Genomic DNA, 23,342 nt, shown 5'->3' with positions numbered 1-23,342 from the left:
AGAGACGACGAGACGAGACCTGACAAGACGAGAAGAGCAGGTCTTGAAACACCCAACGACCTCACACCTTCTACTGCACGAGGGGGGTGTCCACCTAGGAATCATACTTCGGCGCCGCTGTTGGTCATCGTCCAAAGCACTCGGCGCACATCGCAGCAACGCAGGAAGCTTTGCCATCGCCATCGCCGTCATGGCTCTCTCTTTTCCTAGTATGTTCTCCCTCGAGGGCAGAACAGCCGTGATAACAGGTAAGTGGCATCAATCCAGACCAGAATCGGCACACGCGAGTATTGCAGCATACCGCAACCACGGTGTGTGCTGACTCGGTCGCTGGGTGGCAGGAGCAACAAGAGGCATAGGCGCCGCCATGGCCGTGGCACTGGCCGAAGCGGGCGCAAACATTATCCTCATCCAAGTAAGTACCGTACATATGTAATCGAGAGACGCCCACACATATTCGCCCGCACATATCCTACCCGGTCATCCTGACTACTCCCAGCGAGACGCCAGCAACACGACCACCAAGACCGCCATTGAAGGCCTCTCCCCACCACGCACCGCAACAATTTACACCGCAGACATGTCCTCTCCATCGGACGTCTCAGGCGTAGCCACCAAGATTTTGGGAGATGGCCACGACGTCTCCATCCTCGTCACCAGCGCGGGCATCCAACGGCGCCACCCGGCGCACGCCTTCCCGCTCTCCGACTGGGCCGACGTCCTCCAAGTGAACCTGACGTCCGTGTTCACGCTGTGCCGTGACTTCGGGGCCTACATGCTCTCCCGCGCCGGTCACGGTCCGCACAAGGGTTCCATCATCAACATCGCCAGCCTGGTCAGTTTCTCTGGCGGGGTGACGGTCCCCGCGTACGCGAGCGCCAAGGGCGGCATCGCGCAACTCACCAAGGCGCTGAGCAACGAGTGGGCTGGCAAGGGGGTGCGCGTGAATGCGATCGCGCCGGGGTATATCGCGACGGAGATGAATGAGGCGCTCATCAACAATGAGACGCGCGCGAGGCAGATCCTCGAACGGATCCCCATGGGGAGGTGGGGGACTCCGGACGATTTCAAGGGGCCGGTGGTGTTTCTCGCGAGTCCCGCCAGTGGGTATGTTAGTGGGGAGGTGTTTGTCGTGTGAGTTGTCTGCCACCGGTTCATTTACTCCCACTTGTTCGTTTCTACGTGTGGTCCGTTCCTTTGGTCGCAGATTGCGTTGTACAGAGGACTGCTGAACGAGCTACCTTGCTAACTGTTTGACTTAGGGACGGAGGTTGGATGGGCCGCTGAACGTAGAAAGGTTGATAGGTGGATCGTATCCAGCCTGCAGCGTGAAGAGTACGGGTAGGAACCCCTGGGAATCAGGGTGAGCAGCATAATTATCACACTGCCACCGCACCGACGGGTACATAACAGATCCCGTATCGGCACATCACTGTTGACGCCGGTTTGGACCTGTTCACTTGCCCTTCTCACTCGCATTGCCTGTGAATTGCCTGTGAACCAAGAGTGTCAACTGCAGGTTGGTGTCACGGTCTCGCTGTCACAGCCTCGTCTCCGCGAATCAGCCTCGCGATGGCAATCACGGTAAACGCTGCGCTCTGATTGGCTGGTTTAAGCGCACGCGCATTACACCAAAACCGTGCCAGCGAGGCACTCTTTCTTATCCCTCTCTATCTTATGTAGAATTCAAATCATAATGCAACGTTCACAGTTGCACTCAATCAGCTCTGCTATCGCGCCGTGATAGTCTGACCGTGCAGGGATACTGGCAGTGTTCTGATTCCGGTTCCGTTACTTTGTATATATATGCCGGGAGACTCGGTACCTACCCGTTACAAGCACATCCTTCGGTACTAATTATGGTTGCATACGGTACCAAATGCAACGTGCAATCAGGGGTATCAACTGTTGGATGGGCGCTGGCGGCAACTGCGGTGGAACAAGAATGTCTACAGCGTCAACAGCCGCAGTCGATTGTGTTTCCTGCGCTGCCCATCGCCGGACTGCGACGGACATGTAGTCAATACCGCCATGTATATCGACCAGTCACGACCACAGCCATGGCAGCCTCCAATCTCATTTACTACCACTCCCTGATATTCCCGTCCGGCCCATAAAACTCCTTACACTGCCAGTGCCCCGCGGTCTTCGAGATCCTCCTCACCGTCTCCTCATCAATCTCGACGCCCAGCCCCGGCCCCCTCAACGCATCTACATACCCATCCTTGATATCAAACACGGCCCGATCACGCAGGTACGTGTTGAGATCCTCCTCCCCGGCCTCGACATTATAATGCATCCCCAACGACATCTCCTGGATGACAAAGTTGGGCGTACACAGCGCGACCTGCATGCTCGCGGCCAACGCGATGGGACCTAGCGGACAATGCGGCGCAATGGCCACATCGTACGCCTCGGCCATGCTGGCAATGCGGCGCGTCTCGGAGATGCCGCCCGCGTGCGCAATGTCCGGCTGGAGAATGTCGATGCTCCCGTCCTGCAGGAACCGCTTGACGTCCCAGCGCGTGTAGAGCCGCTCGCCCAGCGCGATGGGGATGGTCGTGTGTTGAGCCAACTGGGCCAGCGCCTCGGGGTGTTCAACCAACAAAGGTTCCTCGATGAACAAGGGGCGGTACGGCTCCAAGGCCTTGGCCAGCTGTTTGGCCATGGGTTTGTGCAGGCGGCCGTGGAAGTCGAGCCCGGCGTCCAGGCCTAGGGACTTGACGATCTTGAGGCGCTCGACGCACGAGTCCAGCACCGAGGGGGAGTCGAGCCAGTTGACGTCCGCGGTGGCGTTCATCTTGATGCATTTCAGGCCCTGCGCGATGCGTGCCTTTGCCGCCTCTTCGACGCCTGCGGGAGAGTCGCCGCCGCACCATGCGTACACTTGGACTTTGTTGCGGACCTTGCCCCCGAGGAGCTGGTACACGGGGACGTTCAGCCGTCGACCTTGGGGGAGCCGCCAGCGGTGTCAGTTATCCAAGCACGTGGCCATGGTTGAAAGAGGTGTGGCCTCGTGGTGAAAGTCGCTTGGATGGTGCTCACATGACCACAGTGTCTTCCAGGGGTGATTCTTTGCTCACCTTTCAAATCCCAAAGCGCAATATCAACGCCCGACAACGCAGACATAAAGACCGGCCCTCCGCGATAGAACCCCAACCGCCATATCAACTGCCAGATATGTTCGATGTCACTGCAGCATCGCAACGGCTGTGTTGGCGTCAGCGTCATGAGTTCGGGGGCGGACACACATACTCTGCTTCCAACCCGACCACTCTCTCAATGATCTCGTCCAACGCACCCTCGACGGCCCGGGTGTGGCCCTCCAACGTCGCCTCGCCCCAGCCAAAGTTGCCCTTGTCGTCGCAGATCTTGACGAACAGCCATCGGGGCTTCACGCGGAAATACTCTATGCTTTTGATCTTGGCGAAGGACTGGGCCGGCACCTCGGGGTCACGGCCGTTAGTCGCACCTTTTAATGAAGCGAGCTCGCTCGAGGCCATTGGGTGGGTGGTTGAGGTCGGTGTGGTGCTGGAATATAGCGATACTTTGAGCGTAGCGTCATTAGCAGAATATAGCTGTCAAAAACTCCACGCCAACGTCTGTTACTGGACTTTGGTGAGTCGAGCCAGATTAATTAATAAGTAGGTTGCGACTCAGCCGCGCAGGACGGGCTACAAGGACGGTTGAGGAGGGCGGTCGAGGTGCTTGTATGTGCAGTGTTTCGAAGGGCGCACAGCGTCCACCCAGACTTAGACTTGTCTGAGTGTCTAGGATCTACCTAGAATTACTGTACTCCGTACGCCATCCCTCCTCCATGGTGACGCTGTGCGATGACGGCCGTCAAGTCGGAGTCTGAGGCGTCCGTCGGCAAACCCCTCGCCGGCATTTCGCCCGTAGCGAGGCGCGCGGATATTTTGTCCCCCACAGAAGCCACACACAGTAAATGCCGTGGGGGCAACCCTCATACTGTACTGTGGTAGAGGCACGTCCAGCCCACCAGCAGGCTGATTATGTAATTCCTCTTACTGCCCTTCTCCGCTTTTCGCGTGTTCTTCCCCACGACACCGTGGACCGGGTAGCTACGATGGTAAGTTCTCTCGGCGCGCGCGTGGCGAGGTTACTACTGTAATTGATTAGTGACTGTCTCCCCATCAGACGGTCTGATTTGCAAACTTGTCTCAACTTCATACAAGTCACCCTCGATATCCCATATTGGATGTTTTCACCACAGAGTGAGTGGTGCCATGACCGACTCTCACGCTCGTCGAATGTTGGCGATGCGCAATATGGGGATCCCTGGACGTCGGAGGACATTCGGGGTAGTGGATTCAGGGACTCATCCCTCGAGCAAATATCCACTTTAAAGTCAAGCCTGTGCACCACCCTTCGTTCAAACGCGTGAGATTATGGCGGCAGCCAGGGGTTGATTGCAACATCAAATATCATGACTATGGATAGATGGCTCCTGTTGATGACGACTCGCTCCACGCAGCAATGACGCATTGCAACGCGTCCACGGACTCCGGCAACATCAGCATCACGACCATGGACGCTCCTGTCGATGTCATTGACGACTCGCTCCACGCAGCAACATAACCGCATTCCGAAGCAGTCCCGCGGCCTCATGCAACAGCTCCCATCTCGAGTTTCGAAAAGCCGTCTCCAAGATCGTCAACACGCCAACGACGTTGTTCCGACCGTCCTTGATGGTGTCCAGCTGCTGCGGGCTTTTCACCCCACCAACCGTCTGCAGGAACGCATGCGCGTCCTTCACAACCATGTCGACTTGGAACTCGCTACCATCGTGCGCCATGTTGAGCATCGACTGGTTGGAACCGTGGGAGAGTGTCGAGGCGGCTCCCGGTGAAGTCTCGACGGGTTGTAACAGGCTCGGGAACGGTCTGAGAACGCCGTCCAAGGCGAATCCGTACGACCAAACGACCAGGGCGGCGAAGTAGAGCGCCCATGGCCGCATCATCAGGTGATCCTCGCGGGCATTGTAGATCTTCCTGGATCCATTTTTTCCCGGTAGGATGACCGACCTCAGGAGCTGCAAAGCGTGGAAGACCCCAACCCTTGCACTGGGCCCTTTTGCCCAGTCAAAAAGCTTACACTTGACCCTCTCATAGTCGGCGTTGGTCACGACTTTGCCAAAGAGCCTCTTGATGCCCGCGAAAATCTGGCAATCAAAGATGTCTGCGTTCATCGCGATACGGCTGAGATGGTACAGGCAGTCGGCCGTATGTGCCATGTCTTGATCGCCAGATATCCCTTCGCTTTTCTGCCAGGGGAGCGCCGCCCGACGCATGTATTCGAGATTTTCGTCAAAATCCTTCTTCCAGAAATCGAATGCTTTAGTGAGGGGAGTCCTCCAGCCATCTGGTACACCCATCGTCTGCGAGACGCCTAGGCTGGAAACCTGAAGGTCCCGCTGGTTCATATGCCACGAGACCGATAGCAGGCCTGCCATGAGGATCATTCTGCCAAAGTTGTTGGTGCGGACTTTGCGACCGGTCAGTGTTTTCTTCAGGCCGTCCAGGAACGTTGTGGGCTTGATGCCGTTGGCATGCAGACTAGCTTCCACACGTCCGACTTCGGCAGCAGACGTGGCTGACCACAGAGCGTCATCGCACGGTAGTGGAAGCCGGATCTCGTGGACCACCATCATCGCTGCATGCCCGAACATGGTCGCGTGGACCGCGTCAAGGTAGAAAGCTGCATAGGCTGCACGTCGTGTTGCTTCTGCTATGATCCACCTTCCCCACCATTCTTCCGGAGTCGATGGCGTCCGCGAGGAATCTTGGCTCGCAGTTTCGATGAGCGCTGTCCCACGGCGCATCAGATTTATCGTGGTCGCGTAGTGGATATGCGCGCGCTCATGCAGCATCCTGGTCGCGTTCATCTTCTCATAAATCTCGAGCAGGATCAGCGTTTGGAAGACCCAGAGCTTCGCTGGAGGATGGAAATCGCCATGCATGAAGACCTGCCACCGTAGGTGCCAAGCGACAAAGGTGGCGAGTCGAGCAGCCGCGTCTGTCACGGCGCGACCATGGGCCTTGTTAAGAAATGCGGCACCGATTGCCATTACCGCAAGTAGCAGATACTCGTGGATTTCGTCCGCGGAGAACGTAGGTTGATGGAGGATGGGCATCTGGGCATGGAAGTGGTACCAGTAAGAGCCGATATAATGCTGCATGGACCTGATACTAAGGACGTGCCCCTCTGCATCCAAGTTACCCTGGAATATCTGTTCCCTGAGCTGCCGAACGAATGGATTGTCCCCTTCACTGAAGCGGTACTCCATCAATGAAATCAAGGACTTCCGTTTCGCGTGTGACAGTAATGTGCTGTCACTGGAAAGCTCAGGTAGTTTTGACACCGCTTCAGACTGTTGATGTCCTATAGAATATGCTGTTTCTAGTCCTGGCTCGGTGAAGTAATTGGAGTAAACTGCGTTGCCGAATGCGTCCGAACCAGCACTCAATCCCAGGCCTCCTTGGGTGCCTATTGAGAATGGAGCGGAGTGAAACGCGCTAGAGTCCTCAAACAGCCAGGCAGCAAACTCGTCTCGGACGGACAGAGGCGAATCGTTCAGGGTCTGGTCTCCTAGACTGGGCAGAGGGTACGTAGCAGAAGCGCCGTCAGAAACTTGCTGGTCACCCATCGCAGGAAGTCTAGAACCGCTTGAAAGGGTTCTCGACCTGTCCAAGACAGAGGGGTTTAGATTGTCGAACATATTGTCGAGGATTCCAGGTGGCCTTGCGGTTGCTGACGCTGAATTCGCAGTTGACTCTGCATGAACCCGATCGCCGGACTGTACAGGAGGCTGCAGGACATGGTGGAGATCATGCTGCACAGGCGGCTGTTGGAAAACATCCGCAGCCATGTTGCTACTCGTTTCGTTCGACTCTGACACATTTCGGTCGATAATGGCTTGTAAGTTGGTGACTTTGAAAGTGGAGTCTCTCGAATAAGGTGCCCGACTTAGAGGCGGCGATTGCAATGCATCTGAGACAGCCCTCGGCGTCGTGAATGTGTTCGAGGTTGGCGAAGTGGGACTGTCGACAGCCTCCTCGCTGAGTGAAGGGGACAATGGCTCGCGAGTAGAGTCGTGGTGCTTCGACATCGATTTTCTCCGCCTCTCATAGTTCTCATGCCGCTCCCTGTGGCGGATGCACAGGTCTTGTCGGACGAACGTTCTGGAGCATCCTGGGTAGTCACACTTGTAGATCTCCTTGGGATTGTCTCGCGCTAGGTCAGCTGAGATTTGCTGAGCCGTCGAGACTTGGACTTACGATTGAGCTGATGGCGGTAAAGGTGCTCCGCGCGCGAATAGTTGCGACCACACCCAGCGTAAGTACATTCGAAGCGGCGCCGACCCTCCGTTCTGCCCAAGCTCGGGCGGCGTCGACCGTCAGGAGAGGAGTTGGTGCTAAGTCCGGCTTGCTCAGTCGCGTCTGAATTGCTAAGACCCGTCGGGTCGAGACGTGGGCGCTTAGGTTCAGACATGTCGTGATTCTCCTGCTAGCTCATCGACTGACATGATGGGGAGGGGGCGATGTTGATGGGCTCAATTTTGAACAACTTCGCCCGGCGACGACGACGCTGGTTTAGTTATCGTGACGGTGATTCGAGCTGGAACCGAGGTCGACGAAAGATCAATATACGCAGGCTAGCAACGACAAACGGCGATCACAGTGTCGTGGAGCCGTTGGTGAAGGGCACGGTGGACGACGCCGGGAGGCGATGACTATGCAGGGTGGATCGATATCGTGATGAGAGGCTGAACAACAAGAGACACAGAGTGAGATGCGGTGGTGGAGAAACAGGTCCGCCGGAGGTGTCGCTCTCACACTGCTAGAGCTCTGATGCTCTGGGAGTCGGTGGCAAGACATTGGTAATTCGTGGTGGCTCGAGGGCGGCAGGAATTTCAGGGTTTGTTGCAGTTGCAGTTACGGCTAGGCGGCACGCACTCCGTACCGGCTAGCTCTTTCCCCGCAGTTTGGCCTGCTCCACCGACGGCGGGTCCCCTAAACGCCCGTAGGTGCCCTTCAATGCCCCTAAGCTCAAGCTAAGAGCGGTTGTACTGTAATAGGCGGGCTCTGATGACTCCACGGCAAATACAATAAATAGTACGTACAAGCCACCTCAGGCACTTTCCTCTGCATTAAACGTGTTGGCAGCAATTGTGTGCAAAGAACCTACTTAGGCGTATTTGAAATCATTCAATTTGACCCGGGCCATCGCCACTCTGCTAGGCGACAGCATCCACTTTTGCCAGACGCATCATCAAGATTACTTCTTCTTTAGGTACAGGGTCTGCGAGTTGCAGTACGATTTCAAGCCGCCAACACCAAATTCCGTGCCAATTCCACTCTCCTTGAATCCTCCGAAAGGTGCCCTTGGATCGAGCTCGAAGTGAGTGTTCACCCAGCTAGGACGACGTCAGACACCTACCAAGCGCGCAGAGAGAAGAAGATGGTGGAAGGGAAAAGACTTACACGCTCCCAGCTTCCAGCTCCTGTGCCACCTTCGCAGCGCGCTCAATATCCCCTGACCAGACTGAGGCACCGAGCCCGTAGGGAGTGTTATTCGCCTTTTCAATCGCTTCTTCATCCGTGCTGAAGGTCAAGAGTGGGACGATAGGGCCTATATAACCCTGGTTAGTTGTGCTCATGACGACATCCGCGGCTCACACGTCGTACCAAAAGGTTCTTCGACGACAATCCTCGAGTCCTCCTTAGGGCGATCGATGATGGTGGGTGTGATAAAGTAGCCCGGGCCGTCGGGATTCTTGCCTCCAACAGCAACCTCGTACTTTTCCTTGTCGATCGCCTCGAAGAATCCCTTCACACGCTCATATTGCATAGAGTTCTGGATGGGACCGAGGAAGACATCCTTCTCGAACCCTTCACCGACCTTCAGCGTCTTGGTGTACTCGACCATCTTGTCGCGGAACTGCTCGTAGATCTTCTCGTGGACGAATATGCGTTTCAAGGCGAGGCAAATCTTGGTGGGCGTCAACGTGTAAACCTGGTTATAGAGCACGCACCAGAACATGTCTTACCTGGCCAGAATTCAAGAAAGCGAGGGTTGCAATCTGGGCCAGACCGACATCAGCCTGGTTCCTCCTAACATACACGGCAGCCTACCTTTGGAGCAACCTCATCGATGTTGACATCATCCAGGACGACGGCAGGATCGTTGCCTCCTCTGTGTGATCTGTTAGCTCCTGCGTCTGTAACGTGGAACAATATAACGCCAGATAACGTACAGTTCCAGCGTGACTCGCTTGAGGGTCCTACTGCAAGACTCCATCACCTTCTTGCCCGTTGCAGAGGAGCCAGTGAAGCTCACTTTGGCAGGTGTAGGGTGAGCAGTCAGCCAAGGGCCAAGGTTGTCATCTCCGCTCAGAGCTTGCACAACACCCGGTGGGAAGAATCTCTGTGCCAGCTCGACCACCTTCAGACCTCCATATGGGGTGAAAGGCGACGGCTTGATGATGATGGGATTGCCAGTGACGACACATGGCGCAATCTTCGAGCAGCACAACAACACGGGATAGTTCCAGGGTGCAATTCCGACCGTCACACCTAGGGGCGTGTATCGCACGAGGATCTTCCGTTCGGCTTCGTCAACGATCTCCTCCGTGGGTAGCTCCAGGCTTGCCATGGTTCGGATGATCTGAAGGGTGAAGTCCAACTCGAAGTAGGCAAAGTGGAGCGGCTTCCCCTGTTCCTGTGTCAACAGCTTCGCGAATCCATCCTTCTCTTGCTCCAGGGCGTCTGCGAACGCGTTGACAGCCTTCTGCCTCTCGGCGTAAGGTGTCTTGGCCCACGGCTTGCATGCCCTCTTGGCTGCTGCCATTGCCCTGTCCACATCCTCGGGTGCCGAAACAGGCACTTCGTAGTTGGGCTTGCCGGTGGCAGGATTGATGCCATGGCGAGTCTTCTGGGTGGAAGAGAGCTTCCCGTCGATCACGTTGGAGAAGGTGGTGAAGTCCAAACCTGCTGTAGATGCACCATTGGCGGCACCGTTCTCGGTTGCGTGCGGAGCCATGGTCGTGCCTTGTCGAGCTTAGAGAAGTAGTTGTTCCAAGAATAGATTGGTCCTGTTGACCAAGGCCGCTACAGTCGAGTCGCCGACGAGCTATATTCTCTTGGCCAAGGCCTGGATCAAAGCAGGACAGGAGCAGATGAAAAGAACACCGGAATGAGATCTGGGTGACAGGTCCTGCGTACAATACATATACCTTCCATGTCTCGTATTGCGTGCCACATGCCGAGTTCTAGGCCTAGCGAACACGGTATCACAAACGGGAGCTGCACTTGGTCCTCGATGTTGTCCAATCCCGGGCCGTCCGTCGGGGTGCAGGGCATCGTCCAGGTGTCATCCATCCCAGACATTGATCCCTGGAATGGGTCGTATGGACATCTTATGTTCAAGTAAATGCTGGGCAGCTGAAATTCGTCTTTTTGGTCGCGGGGTACGACGCGTTAGAAGTGGCTGTTTCCATACGAATGACATCGACCTCGTAGAGCTTGGCGTCTTACAGTCTCGGTGAGTACGAAATCGAGGGATGCCAGTAACGTGAGTTCTGGCTCAAATGCCTCCACGGGAATCACTATTGAAGGTGAGATGAGCCTCATAATGAAGGCTGGTTGAGGAAATCGAGGCAACAATGAGCCCTGCTTGAGCAGGAAGTCAGTTGAGTTTGAATTTACCCGATCGACAGTGCAGCGTGTACGAGGTAGCAACGAGATGCGGGCAAGAGCCGAAGTCAACGGGTCCTCACATGGCCCCGCGCTGACGAGTGGCCGCCCATTTTCCGGGGTCGTGACTTGTAAGCGAACACGACGAGCACAGGCAAATCTGCCCCGCCATTCGCTGAACTCTCACCTCTTACTCCGTACATGCTTCTGAGTGTTGTAACAGATGCGCCAATGAACGCTCCAGTGGTTTCCCCAGAGAAGACGGGTGCGAGAAAGCAGTCCACTACTATGTACAAGGTGGGCACTCATGCAATTCTCCCACACCGCGAGCTCAAGCATACAGGTTTCCGTCAACATGCTAAGGGGTTCCCTGGTGATTCCCTGACACGGCCACATGAGCGAGACGGGATCCTTGCTTGACCTATGGTAACCCTCCCGGTCAGGCTGTATCGATAAGCAGCCGGGTGTGCCAACAATGAATTCCAGGACCTGACTGGGTATTACTGGCCACCACAACATAACAGTTCACCCCTCGCTCACACCAACTTGCGCACATATTCCACAGGGCCGTCATAGACATGCCTCGCCTGCACGAAGTAGTGAATGATCGCAAAGAGCATGACTCCGCCAAACATCAAGCAGGCCCAGTTCATCTGCTCGACAGTTGGATCGGGGTTTCCTGGGAAGAAGGCGAATATGAAAGCGAGCGTCAGGAACATGAGACTGAATGCGTTCAAGAAAAGGCCAACTGGCCGGCTGAATGTGAACTTGGCCGGGAGGAGTGGTTGGTACGTGAGTCGTCTCCAGAAAAGGCAGCCAATCGAGGCAATGTAAGACGCTAGAATGGCGACCAGAGACAGGGATGTGATGTTGTTGAGTGCAATGGTCGAGCCAATGTTGATCAGCGACAGCAGGCATGACACGACGAAGGAGACAATGATACTATTCATGGGCACGTCCCAGCCTGGTCGGACCTAAAGGGGCACGTCAGTAAGATAAACCAAGTCATTGCGGCAGATATACGCACATATGCAAACCAAGGAGATCCTGGAATACCCTGATCGCGAGCAAAGGACCATAGTTGTCGCGATGCGGTTGCAGTGATGGACAAATTGCAGAAGATTGCCATGAAGATCACCAGTGCGGACAGTACCGATGCCCCGGCGTATGACTCGGTGGCGTTGTAAAAGACCTGGACGTAAGGCTGTCCAGTAGGCGAACTGATGACATCGTCGAGGTTGCCAAGAACGAAACAGAAGGTGATGAGGATGATCCAACCCATTGCACCGTTGAGCACCGTGGTCGCGATCATGCTCTGAGGAAGCACCTTGGAGGCATCCCGAAGTTCCTCAGACATATGGACTGCGCCATCTGCACCCAGCAGCGGAATCATGACGGCCAGGATACCCACTATTGCGGAAAGCCCATTGCTGCTCCAGCCGCCATAGTTGTTGAACGTGGTGAAAACGTCGCTCGCATTTCCACGAGGACCCAGAACCCAGAGCGTGATGAGCACGCCAAAGAAGCCGAAGATATGGATAATAAGCACAATGCCTTCCACCAGCGGTAGCTTCTTAACCAAGAACGTGTTGAAAAAGACGGAAAACGATGCTACCGCAATGGTCAAGAGGGTGCCGTGCCATCTCTGAGGTGCGTAGTCGGTATAGTTCAGAACAACGAGACCTTGTATTTGGGTACCAGCCAAGAAAGCTACAGCCGTGTCAGTATGTATACATGCATGCATGACCGTTGTGAGAATTCTAGGTTTCTCCAGACCCTGACGATTTCGTGACACCGAGGATGCTTCTTACCTGTATTCGCCGCCCCTGTCTGCCATCCAAGCACGCAAAACCAACCTGAGAGCTTGTCAGATCATCGCCACGGTTATGGCTTCCACCTGTCTTACCAACAATAAAACTCATGAACTTTTGATACTTTCTAGGCGCAAATTCGCTCACCCTGCAAAGCTATGTCAGCCCAGGCCAACGCGAGGAACGGAGAAGCGACATGACGGCGGGGAATCGAAGCTCTCACTTACCAGTGGTATTGGCCACCTGATGTCGGAGCCCTAGAACAGCATTAGCGAGTGGACGTTGGTTCTGCTGGCAGCGTCGTACATTGAAGCCATTTCAGCCATCGAGGTGTTAACAGCCAGAAAGCCGATCCAGGCCACCAGGAAGAGCCAGATCATGCCAGCAGTCCCACCATTGATCAAACCGATAATAGACGTGCTGGGTGGATGTCAGCTCCACCCTGGACGTTAGCGATCTTGCACTCACCCCAAAATGGTCTCCCAGCTGGCCATCAGAATCATGGAGAAACCGAAAATGGACACAAAACGAAAGTTACGCTGTGGCCATCAGTATGCGCATTCCTCAGAGTCGGAGTACGCACTCGCAGCTCTTGGTGCTTGCCCATACGGAACATGTCTCGCTGGTCATCGACAGTGCCCTTCTTCTCAGGCGATAAATTCGCATTTGTCGACTCCAGGTCGACCTGGGATGTGACCGACACCCCTGTTTCCTTGCTCTGCGCCATGATGATAGGTAAGACTCGTTGATCGGATGGTGAGGATGAGAAGTGTAGTCGGAAATATGAGAGAAACAGCACCGCGCTCAAAGTCAGATGTCGTCGCCGCGACTTGGACGAGCGCAGCGTAGGTTTGTTACCTGGTATCAGTGACAATGGAAGCAGGAGGATCGCGAAGTATGTGAGAGAAGCGGAGATGGTTCGCAGTGCCTGCCATGTGTCAAAGCGAGGTCCAACTGGCTGGGAGGGTGCAGATCTTCGCCGTTCGAGGCAGCGTTGAAGCGAGAGAGAACGTACCCATGCCTTCCTAGCTCCAATCAGAGCACATGCGGATGTTTGACACGCTTATGCACATCCCATGGCGAGTTTGAGTGGAGAACCCAAGGCGTCTTCGCCCCGCACTACATTGATAAACAGCAAGGGGTTGTCGTGGATATCTCCCAAGGAAAAAGGTACGGAGTGCAGACTGTGTCGGGAGGAGGATTGCCGTGCTTAGATCGTAAGCTTAAGCAAGCCAGAGCAAGCCACAAAGCGCCCGAAGTCTCTCGTTGCTTTTCCTTTGCCCGTCGCAAGAAGACGCTTGGAGAGGTGGCTGCGGATATGACAGGTGCATCCAATGGCGAAGAGGTCCGAAGATATGAGACCGATGGCTGCTACTTGGCAGTGGGAAGTACTGCGAACGCCCTATTTCTTGCTTGTCCAGCACCTAGTAGCAAGCAGTTTCATTGGTTCCAAGATGACCGAGGGCCAGGCAGTCGAGCACCAAATGATAAGACCAGTATGGTGGCGGCTCGTGGACGGCAGACTATCGCAATAGCATGTCAGTCAGAATCCCGTCAATGAGCTACATTTCTTACAGCAGCACTGCAGGTATCGAAATGCTTTAGACCTGTACGAGCGCACAGCGGCCGATGGTGTACAGTACACAGTAAGCTGCATGCTGGCGGCTTCGGGGACCCGACCAAAGCGACAAAACCATGAGGCGATTGAGGAGTCGAGGTAAGCGAAAAGTCAGGGGACACAAACTTGCTGCTCCACCACCCTGCATACCATCTGACAGCGTCCCCTACCTCGTATGGAGCTTGACCGCGGAGTGATAACAACCTGGAAGTCGCTTGGACGGAAATAAATTTCCCAGCCTCCAACCTCTGCAATGGCGGACACAGCAGCAGCAATTTTACCTCCAAGCCATACCTAGTACTCCGTACAGTACATCAAACGGCCACAAGCACGACGAAAGGGCTTTGGCACTACAAAAACGTTTTCTACGGATGTCGTTGAAGCGTCTTTGGGCTGGGTCAAACTGCGGGCACCCTAGAGTCTAGTAACCACGGGAGGAAGCGACGCGGTCATTCCAGCCGAGGGGACGAGGTTACGGCTCCCTAGGCTTCCCGGGCTCCTTGTGTCTAAAACTTGTGGGGACTTCGCGGCGTCGCTAGCTAGTTCGCACCTTGCAGCTTCCGGTCGGCACCGGCGCCCTGCTGAGAGATGGGCAACCGAGGGTAGGCTTGAACAAAAGTCGCGTATTTGAGGCCAAGATCGAGGCCATGCCGTATCAGGTAGCCTCTTTCTGCACCTCAGATTCCACTGTTTCCTGCACAGTAAATACACAGTACCCGGGCTTCTTCATGGGAGAAATTTTTCGGTTCGGCGATTGCAGACTGTCATGGCAAAACCTAGACACAGGTGACAGCGGGCTGACATCCTCGGATGCTACTGGTACCTGAAGGTCCAAGCCCATGGTGCTGGAATATCCAAATGAAAATACTAGCCACTCCGCAACCCACGCCCCAAGAGTCCAAGACGCTGCAAGCTTTTATTATCCTTTGACTACGAGACTCTCAGGGGTTCTCAGGCACCCGATGTCTCGATATGTGCGATAGAAGACGCAGCCGAACACTTGTGGCTATGCCATGATTTCGTGATGCCCAGAACCATGTGATATTGTCCTCTGGCACAACCCGACCGGTTTGACATCGAAGCAAGGGTCGACGGAATGCAGCCAATCTCGAGGGTCGGGCACTTCGAGCCTTGCGCACGCGCCTCTCCACCGATATTGCAACAATGCCAGTCCTCGAACATGCCACTGGTAGTTCACACAGTGACCCTCGCTACGAGGAGCGGATGCAGCGACGGAGAAGCCACTTTGCACCACAGGACGCGCCGCTTGCTCGGCGTTGAGTGGTTATCAATCAGACTTGATCCCGGCAACAGGCGAAACTCCAACAGCGACAACCCTCCATGAGGCCCATGAGGTTGGGAACCCCAGAAGGGACCCCTGTCTGGCTTACTGTAGTACGTAGTGGGTAAGCCCTATGCACGAAGGCACGGTGGCACTGTCAAGACGCTAAGCGGGGCACCACATTCAATGACCACGAACCTTCGATGCGATAATCGTTCCATTGCCTTGCACTCGACCAATGCTTTGTCCACGCTTCATGGTTGCCGAGCGCCGAGCCAACCGATCAATTGGCAGCCCACACCCACCTGTCAATCCCAGTTGACCTCTCCTGGCTTCACAAGAGAGTCAACATGCTGCCCAGCCGCTGTCAGATTCAGAGGGGTGCCAGAAACACATCCATCCTCTTCGTGGGCACTCTCTATTAGTCCATTTGCATTGTCATATGCTCACCCTCTACGCAATCAACCCCAGCCCCCAGCCATGGCTTCAGCTTACCCACTAGTTCGATAACGATCGACCCTCCAATTCCCGTCCAGTCGCAGAGTAAGCATTTCGGGCTCTGCTTGACGTGGCCACACTCCTCTAACAGCCGATTGCTTATCGCACCTTTTCCGGTCATGCCATGCATCAACCTAGACATGCTCAGTGACCCCTAGGTAGGGCGTTCGGCGTGGTCCAGGTTTCACAGGGCACGGAACCCTCTCCCAGTGGTCTTTCCAGCTATCTTATCTGTGCCAGCTGCATCATTGGAAGCCACAGAATTCGGAGGCGCGGCTGGGCAAACAGGGGATGTGTGAATGCCATTCAGGAAGCGGAAATTTAGGACCTGTCCCAGAAAGCGGGATCCTTGTAACCTTATACATCCACAACGAACCGCACCTGTCTTCGATGAGGAAGTCCTCATATTTTCGGCGCATTGTTTGATTCAGGTACAAGTGGCGGTGGGTGGTGTGTAGAGTTGACCTTGCTATCCTCTGGGCGAAGTCCTCCTCCGCTCTGCTGCTCCGGAACGAATTCCTCCTACGGTCGGACACCACAACTTGGCTGAGAATAAACGACTTGCGCTGTCCAACATGGGTGACGCTCTGACGGGGAGGCGCTTCTCTCAGATCACACCTGATGACCACGCCGGATCGGTCTGGATTGCCAGTATTCTATGCCTGATATATTCAGTTCTCACATTGGCGTTGAGAGGTCATCTTCGACTCAGAATCTATGGGATGGATGATTACATTGCGTTGGCGGCCACGGTGAGCAGTAACGTGCCGATGGATGTTTGCTCTCGTGTCCCATCGACTGATTAGACCCCCAGCTCATTCAAGTGGGAGAGGTGATTGCAGTAATGATAGGACTAAACCACGGACTTGGAAAGACCCAGCTTCTCCTCCGTCCAAGCGAGGTGACAAAGGCCAGTCGAGTGAGTAGAGCATATTGTCGGACTGCATGATGGATTGCTGATGCGGCCAGGCTACTTTTACCGCTCAAATACTGTTCATCCTCTCTGCCGCTGCGGCGAAGGCGTCGACGTTGTGTTTGATGATGAGACTTTTCAATCTGTCGGGCCCCAGGACGGGCCAGAAATTGCGTCAGCGGGTGTTCTATTGGATTGCGTTGGCTGTGATGGCAGGAGTGTCCCTTTGGGCAATCCTCTCCATCGTCGCGTTAGCAGTTAACTGCTCCGTTCCCGGCTCTATTCGAGGCAACGCGGGCAGTTGCGCTCACCAGGTGTGTCGCTCGGTGCAGACCTCTCAATCCCCAAATCTAACGATCGCAGTTCCTTCGCTGGCAGCTGATCACAGCTTTCGATGTCGTGACAGAAGGCGTCTTGATCCTGATCGTGATCTGTGTCGTTTGGCCCGTACATTTGTCCTTCGCCATGAAGTGTCAGGTGGTCCTTGCCTTCTCCTTCCGCCTCCTGTGAGTGTAGTCACTTTGTGTGACTGGTCCATGCTGACAATATTCAAGGGTCGCTGTACTCTCGATTCTCCATCTCCACTACATAGCTGAGTATACCGGCTCCGACAACCCTGGCATTGCAATCGTGCCGGTGGTCGCGATACAGCAAGTGCAGCTTTGCTGGTCGCTTATTTCAGCCACCATACCCAATCTGAAATCCTTCGTCAAGAGCTTTAGCAGCGGGTTCGGCATTCAGCTCGATCCTTCACTCACGCAAGCATACGGATCTGGTCGGAGGACCAACAGTGGTTACGAGATGGGTTCTGTTAATGGCAGCGGCACCGCCAAACCCAGGTCAGGGGGAAGATCGCATAGTGACAACGAAGAAACACCGCCGGTTCCGACGAAGAACAAGCTTGCCACCACCCGAGAGCATGACTCGATCGATAGCGGCGGCAGCCAGGGCAGCCAGGACCACATCATTCGCAAGGACGTGCAGTGGAATATTCACTACGAAACCGAGCCTGGAAGAGCTTTATGATGCACGCTGTTGGGTCTGTACACTACGGGCGGCCGGTACAGGAATGGGGATTCTATTTGCCCTGGAGTATATCATGGTGGTTTGAATGATGGGTACGGAAAAAAAAGATTTGATGAGGTCTCAAAAGTAGCAGGAACTTGTATAGGCGTGTGGGTGCTTTCGTCAATCAGGTGCATGAGGCATCTAGACTACCAGCTTTCCCGAGATAAAAAATCATCTTATAGTCGACGGAAACCCAGTGTCATCATGGTGCTTCCCAGCTCGTGCAGGTCTCGGGCTCGAATGGCAGTTGGCTGGGAGCATCGAAGCCCCCCAGCTGGTTCGCACAATGGCCGTAGCAACGTATTTGTCGTGCACTACCTCCAGATACTGATCAGTTTATCGTAATCTGTACGGAGTGAACAGAATCGAGTCCTCGGTCCCTAGAGGTCCACCATGAAAGTAGCTCCACCGCTCCCAGAGCCGATGAGATCTTACCTAAATCTCTAGCGTCCATCGAACACACGCTAATGGTGCTAGTTAAGTGCCCGTCGCGTACCTTGCGTGGGTTAACTAGGACGATTGTGAAGTGAGCTATATCTGAGTGCAAGTTTATCCGACGCGACTTTTTATCTCATTCAAATCACCGGACTATCACAGTTCCGTCATCTCGCACAAAGTGCTTTTGACTTTGGCCCCATTCACTAGGCTCCTCGAACAATTTCTGTTGCTGCTCGGCATGTGCCAGAAGCAAGTTCAGCGATTGCAGCTGCGTCTCGACCCTCAAGAAGCGTGACCATCACAACGGGACCTACGCTCACCCGCTTGCAGCTGCGCAACCAACATATCCCTCCCGTCAAACGTGTCTCACCACTGATCCAGTCCCCTCACCATCTACCCACGTTTCGTGGTTCGCCCGTTAGCTCGAACCTTCGCCTTTCGAACTCCACCACCAACAACCCCGGACCCGCAGTACGCAGGACCTTTATTGATCCTCCGAAGGTACAACAACATCGACTCAGCAGCCACGTGGGAGTCCTAAATATCACCCGCAACGGCGCTACCATGCCCCAGTCCGAACGAACATCACCGTCCGCGCTGGCTCTGTCATTCTCAATGCCGACTTTCAAACTCCGCCGAGCAGGCTTCTTAGATCTCCCAGCTGCAGCTCGCACGTGTTCTTTGGCGTTCGATGACGATGTGCTGTTTGGCCGCCTGATCCATCCATACAGGCGATCCTACCCTGGTGACGTTGATAAGTACTGGTACCGCCGGTTCGTCGTAGACTTCTGGGACTGGAGCCATGTTTTCCTTGTGACCACGGGACCTGACGCTGCGGACAAGACAAAGGAGGTCGTGACCGGCTTCGCACATTGGAGTCGAATAGCTCCCGGCTGGAGAGAGAACTATAGAGCTGGTTGGGGTCTGTCTGGGCTGGATCCAAGTAAGTGCCTTTCTAGTCTTCGCCTCTCGTTTGGCTGTTGTCGCACCCAATATTTCTGTTGCGAAGGGTATATCGTTGCAAGCTGCTTCTGCACAATACGGCATGCTTGCGTGGGCCCTGTCCACTAACCACCATCATCTATTTGCCCGTCCGTACCCACGAGAGCAAAGCTCCCCTCCCAGCCTACACAACTTGGAAATCACACGTTAGCGGTCAATGACAAGATACTGACTACGTCCTTGTAGGGCGTCTGCTCCAACCGCTATGTCGCTTGCTCATGAGTTTCCTCGCGTTCGTCTCGCCAAACCGAGCTGCTTCGAAGGAAGACGAACTCATTATCGAAAGATCCTACAACTACCTTGACCACATATGGACGGGCGATCGATCGGAATCATGGTATCTCGAATGCCTGGCTGTCCACCCAGATTATCAGAGGCAAGGCCAAGGCCGTGCTCTTGTCGGCTGGGGTTTACAGCAAGCACTTAAAGAAGGTATTGCCTGCAGTGTTATTGCCGCAGATGGGAAGGAGAGATTCTATCAGGCTTGCGGCTTCGACGTTGGCCCGGTCGGAAGATCTGGCGAAGGTGAAGGGAACCCGCTGAGAGAAGTCCCTGGTGGCCTAGTATTCTTTCATGAAAAGCGAGGCGTAGTCCTTCCAGATCGGGAACTGGGATCGTGGACGTATGGGCACGGCGTCTTTGATTGGGACAACTGGGAGAAGCAGGCTGAGGCAAGGAGGCATAAGATGAGTCTGATTGATGGCTTCTCCACAGCCCCCGGCACGCATTGATTGTCTGCGAGAGTTCAATTCTGCGCCAAAGCTCCCGACAAGGCTCACAGTCAGTTCGAATGCTCCACCCTCAGCGTGGCTGGCAAACGATGTTCAACTCACTGGGACGACATGCCAGCACAATCGCCTCAAAGCGTCTAAGACACGGATTGTGTCACCCTCGAATCGAAGTGGTACCCCAGGCGTTTTGGTCGTAAGGAATGGAGTTTGCTCCTATCTGGAAATATGCCTGGCATCGTCACATGTCAAGCGGGGTAATGGCGCCGCTCAAGTCCAGCCGTATAACATTGCGATTCGATTTCCGCAATTCGTGGCTTGTGCGGGAGCAGGAATGGTCAAGGCATGTATGTCCCAAGAGACTCCCTACATTTCTGGGGTCAACAACGTGCACCACCCCGCGCGATGCGACATAGGTCCTGAAGAGTTCGAACGCGACTCTCCCGGACGACATACACTAGATTGGCTTTGTGGCCTACCACAAGCTAGAAACCAGCGACCATGCATGGTCTCATCAGGCCGGAGCACATTTCTCCAGGCGCAAGCGGGAGGAACTATTGACACAGTAAATGAAGGACATCGAGTCAATCATTCTGGTCCGCTCAAAGTCCGCCCCATTATACCCCGTATCTGGGGTAATGGATAGCCGACGAACGCTTATTGGATTCGTTCAGTTGCCGACGGAGTCGAGGCGTGGGTTCACCCTGCGAAAACAGGTGAGGTTCAACCACAAGTGGAATAGAGCTTGACATCCTCTACACCCAGACGCGCTTCGCCCCAACACAAAGTGGTACCACCAAATACGTCCCACAAGATCCAGAACATCTCATCTCAACGGCTAGTGACGGAAAGAAATACCGTTGTTCGGTTACGACCGTGGGGGTAAGGCGTGGGACCATCCTGCTTCAACGGCCCCCACGAGTATGTCAAAGGTGCACTCTGAGCCCGTCGAAGAAGGACTAGGCGACGGAAGTGCAACCGATCAAGTCCGGCCCGTCCAGCTCCCCTGAGCTACAGGACGCCACCAACGATGATTCGACACTTGGGATTTTTCCATCCTGCTTTTTCAATTGCCGCCACAGCATTGCGGGGTAGCCTATGATCTTTGGATGACTTCAACCAGACCGAACCATTCCCGAAATATGTGCCAAAGGAATCTTCGAACCTTTCGACCCCGGAAACTCTCAACTCGTACTCCCTGGCAATAGCAGGATACTGTGTACAGGTCGAATGACACCTGCCCAGACCCCACACACTCTCAATCTACCTAGCTTCAACCTCCACAACTCGCATAGCTCACTCCTGCACGAGGGATGTGCCAGAGTGGTTCTGTTTAAATATCAGCCTGAGCTCCCTCTTTGCCTGTACATTGTCATAGCTCAATGTCTCCTGCAGGACACGGACAGGCGGTTGGAATCCAGGATTCCCCAATGGCTTCTATTGACGACAAGACTGTGAAGATGGCTCATGCCGAAGATGTCGAGTCTGGTCGGCTATCCAAGGACAACATCGAGCGCAAGGTTTCCTTGAAGCATGCCGACCGTGCACTTGCGATTGTAGGAGATCAGAGAGTGGAATTATCAGAAGAGGATGTAAGTCTTTCCTACATCCGAGCGAAAGATTCGGTGCTAACGTCATCGTCAGAACAAACGTATTCGACGCAAGACGGACAGAACGATCCTTGTTATTCTAGTATGGGTCTATTTCCTCCAGATCCTCGACAAAACCGTGCTCGGCTACGGCGCCCTCTTTGGCATGACCACCGACACAGGCCTTACCGGCGACCAGTACTCGTTTCTGGGGTCTATCGCTCCTATCGCACAACTCGCATGGCAACCTTTCTCATCCTTCTTGATCGTCCGAGTGCCGCACCGCATCCTCATGCCGACACTCTGCCTTGGATGGGGAATTGCTCAAGCGTCCATGGCAGCCTGCCATAATTACAGCTCACTGTTGGCTGCTCGTTTTTTCCTCGGGCTGTTCGAGGCCGGCTGCCTCCCACTCTTCAGCGTCATCACAAGCCAGTGGTATCGCCGAGCGGAGCAACCGCTCCGTGTTGCGGCTTGGTATGGCACCAATGGCCTCGCAACAATCGCTGCGTCAGCACTCTCGTACGGACTGGGAAGCATCAGATCCCCTGTGCTTCAGGAATGGCAGATCATCTTCCTCTTTGTTGGGCTCGTCACCATCGTCACCGCTCCGGTTATCTACTATTTCCTCGACAACGACATCCCGTCAGCGCGCTTCTTGACAGAGCACGAGAAGGCCCAGGCTATCGAACGCCTTCGAGCCAACCAAACCGGCACAGGGAACCGTGAATTCAAATGGTCGCACATTGCCGAGTTAGCATTAGAACCCAAGACATACCTCTGGATCGGTCTTTCCCTGCTCCTCAACGTGGGAGCAGCCGTCACCAACACCTTTGGCCCACTCATCCTCCAAGGTGTTGGCTTCGACAAGTACAAAACATCATTGTTGAACATGCCATTCGGCGCAATGCAGTTCATCGTCATCCTGCTCGCCTCGTGGGCAGCACAAAAAGCGAAACTCAAGTCGTTCGTGCTTGCAGGACTCATGCTTCCGGTGATTGCAGGCCTTGCTGTCCTGTATGTCCTCCCACGCGAGTCGAGCTCCACTGCAGGACTGCTGGTTGCATACTATCTCCTGGCCTTCCTTTTCGGCGGCAATCCACTCATCGTCTCCTGGATCGTCGGCAACACCGCTGGCAGCACGAAGAAATCCGTCATCATGTCTCTTTACAATGCGGGATCGAGCTCCGGCAACATCATCGGCCCCTTATTGTTCAACAAGAAAGACGCTCCGGCGTATCACCCCGGCCTTCGCAAGGTGCTGGCCATCTTCGTCACCATGTTCGCTGTGGTTCTGATTCAGCTGGCGAACCTGTTCTTCTTGAACAAAATGCAATCCAGGCGACGGGTCAAGAATGGCAAGAGCGCAAAGATCAAGGATCACTCGATGGAGGACAAATACGTCCCCATGGACGAGACCGACAATGGACGCAGACTGGGTGACAATGCGTTCCTGGATCTCACCGATGGGCAGAACGATGAGTTCACGTACATTTATTGATGGTAGAGCAGAGGTGTCAGCAGATATATAGGTTTCACGTACCAGTAATTTGAATTTTCATTGATCCTGAACCGATACTATTCTAGTACTGTATTAGACTTACAGTAAGTACTAATTAGGTACTATTTTAATACTATGTATACTGCTCTGATTCTATCTAAGTTCCGGTGTCATTCCAG

The 23,342-nt window shown here is 54.5% G+C and overlaps 8 protein-coding genes across 8 annotated transcripts; 4 read left to right on the top strand and 4 right to left on the bottom strand.

The window, feature by feature from the left end:
- Positions 1–190: 190 nt before the first annotated feature.
- A1O7_04028 (2-deoxy-D-gluconate 3-dehydrogenase) lies at positions 191–1,138 on the top strand (the record flags this gene model as incomplete). The annotated part of the gene is made up of 3 exons (XM_007758044.1): positions 191–248; positions 342–415; positions 500–1,138. 3 exons carry the CDS (start codon positions 191–193, stop codon positions 1,136–1,138), a joined length of 771 nt encoding a protein of 256 aa, XP_007756234.1.
- Positions 1,139–2,083: 945 nt separating this feature from the next.
- A1O7_04027 (galactonate dehydratase) lies at positions 2,084–3,503 on the bottom strand (the record flags this gene model as incomplete). The annotated part of the gene is made up of 3 exons (XM_007758043.1): positions 2,084–2,949; positions 3,084–3,193; positions 3,256–3,503. The coding sequence occupies 3 exons, from the start codon at positions 3,501–3,503 to the stop codon at positions 2,084–2,086; spliced, it is 1,224 nt and encodes a 407-aa protein (XP_007756233.1).
- Positions 3,504–4,567: 1,064 nt separating this feature from the next.
- A1O7_04026 (uncharacterized protein) lies at positions 4,568–7,512 on the bottom strand (the record flags this gene model as incomplete). The annotated part of the gene is made up of 2 exons (XM_007758042.1): positions 4,568–7,248; positions 7,299–7,512. 2 exons carry the CDS (start codon positions 7,510–7,512, stop codon positions 4,568–4,570), a joined length of 2,895 nt encoding a protein of 964 aa, XP_007756232.1.
- A 786-nt stretch (positions 7,513–8,298) lies between these two features.
- Positions 8,299–10,062, bottom strand: A1O7_04025 (NAD-dependent aldehyde dehydrogenase; the record flags this gene model as incomplete). Its single annotated transcript, XM_007758041.1, has 6 exons — positions 8,299–8,437; positions 8,505–8,652; positions 8,709–9,012; positions 9,071–9,103; positions 9,156–9,216; positions 9,278–10,062. 6 exons carry the CDS (start codon positions 10,060–10,062, stop codon positions 8,299–8,301), a joined length of 1,470 nt encoding a protein of 489 aa, XP_007756231.1.
- A 1,189-nt stretch (positions 10,063–11,251) lies between these two features.
- On the bottom strand, positions 11,252–13,253 carry A1O7_04024 (uncharacterized protein; the record flags this gene model as incomplete). Its single annotated transcript, XM_007758040.1, has 8 exons — positions 11,252–11,689; positions 11,743–12,425; positions 12,527–12,571; positions 12,622–12,674; positions 12,754–12,783; positions 12,833–12,946; positions 12,995–13,065; positions 13,110–13,253. The coding sequence occupies 8 exons, from the start codon at positions 13,251–13,253 to the stop codon at positions 11,252–11,254; spliced, it is 1,578 nt and encodes a 525-aa protein (XP_007756230.1).
- Positions 13,254–16,499: 3,246 nt separating this feature from the next.
- On the top strand, positions 16,500–17,863 carry A1O7_04023 (uncharacterized protein; the record flags this gene model as incomplete). The annotated part of the gene is made up of 5 exons (XM_007758039.1): positions 16,500–16,676; positions 16,739–16,843; positions 16,894–17,151; positions 17,201–17,343; positions 17,392–17,863. 5 exons carry the CDS (start codon positions 16,500–16,502, stop codon positions 17,861–17,863), a joined length of 1,155 nt encoding a protein of 384 aa, XP_007756229.1.
- A 1,095-nt stretch (positions 17,864–18,958) lies between these two features.
- A1O7_04022 (uncharacterized protein) lies at positions 18,959–20,076 on the top strand (the record flags this gene model as incomplete). The annotated part of the gene is made up of 2 exons (XM_007758038.1): positions 18,959–19,286; positions 19,532–20,076. The coding sequence occupies 2 exons, from the start codon at positions 18,959–18,961 to the stop codon at positions 20,074–20,076; spliced, it is 873 nt and encodes a 290-aa protein (XP_007756228.1).
- A 1,457-nt stretch (positions 20,077–21,533) lies between these two features.
- A1O7_04021 (uncharacterized protein) lies at positions 21,534–23,163 on the top strand (the record flags this gene model as incomplete). The annotated part of the gene is made up of 2 exons (XM_007758037.1): positions 21,534–21,665; positions 21,718–23,163. The coding sequence occupies 2 exons, from the start codon at positions 21,534–21,536 to the stop codon at positions 23,161–23,163; spliced, it is 1,578 nt and encodes a 525-aa protein (XP_007756227.1).
- Positions 23,164–23,342: the final 179 nt, after the last annotated feature.

The sequence above is a fragment of the Cladophialophora yegresii genome (genome assembly GCF_000585515.1).
Source record: "Cladophialophora yegresii CBS 114405 chromosome Unknown aczIN-supercont1.3, whole genome shotgun sequence".
NCBI lineage: Eukaryota > Fungi > Ascomycota > Eurotiomycetes > Chaetothyriales > Herpotrichiellaceae > Cladophialophora > Cladophialophora yegresii.
This window is presented reverse-complemented; position numbering and strand designations above follow the sequence as displayed.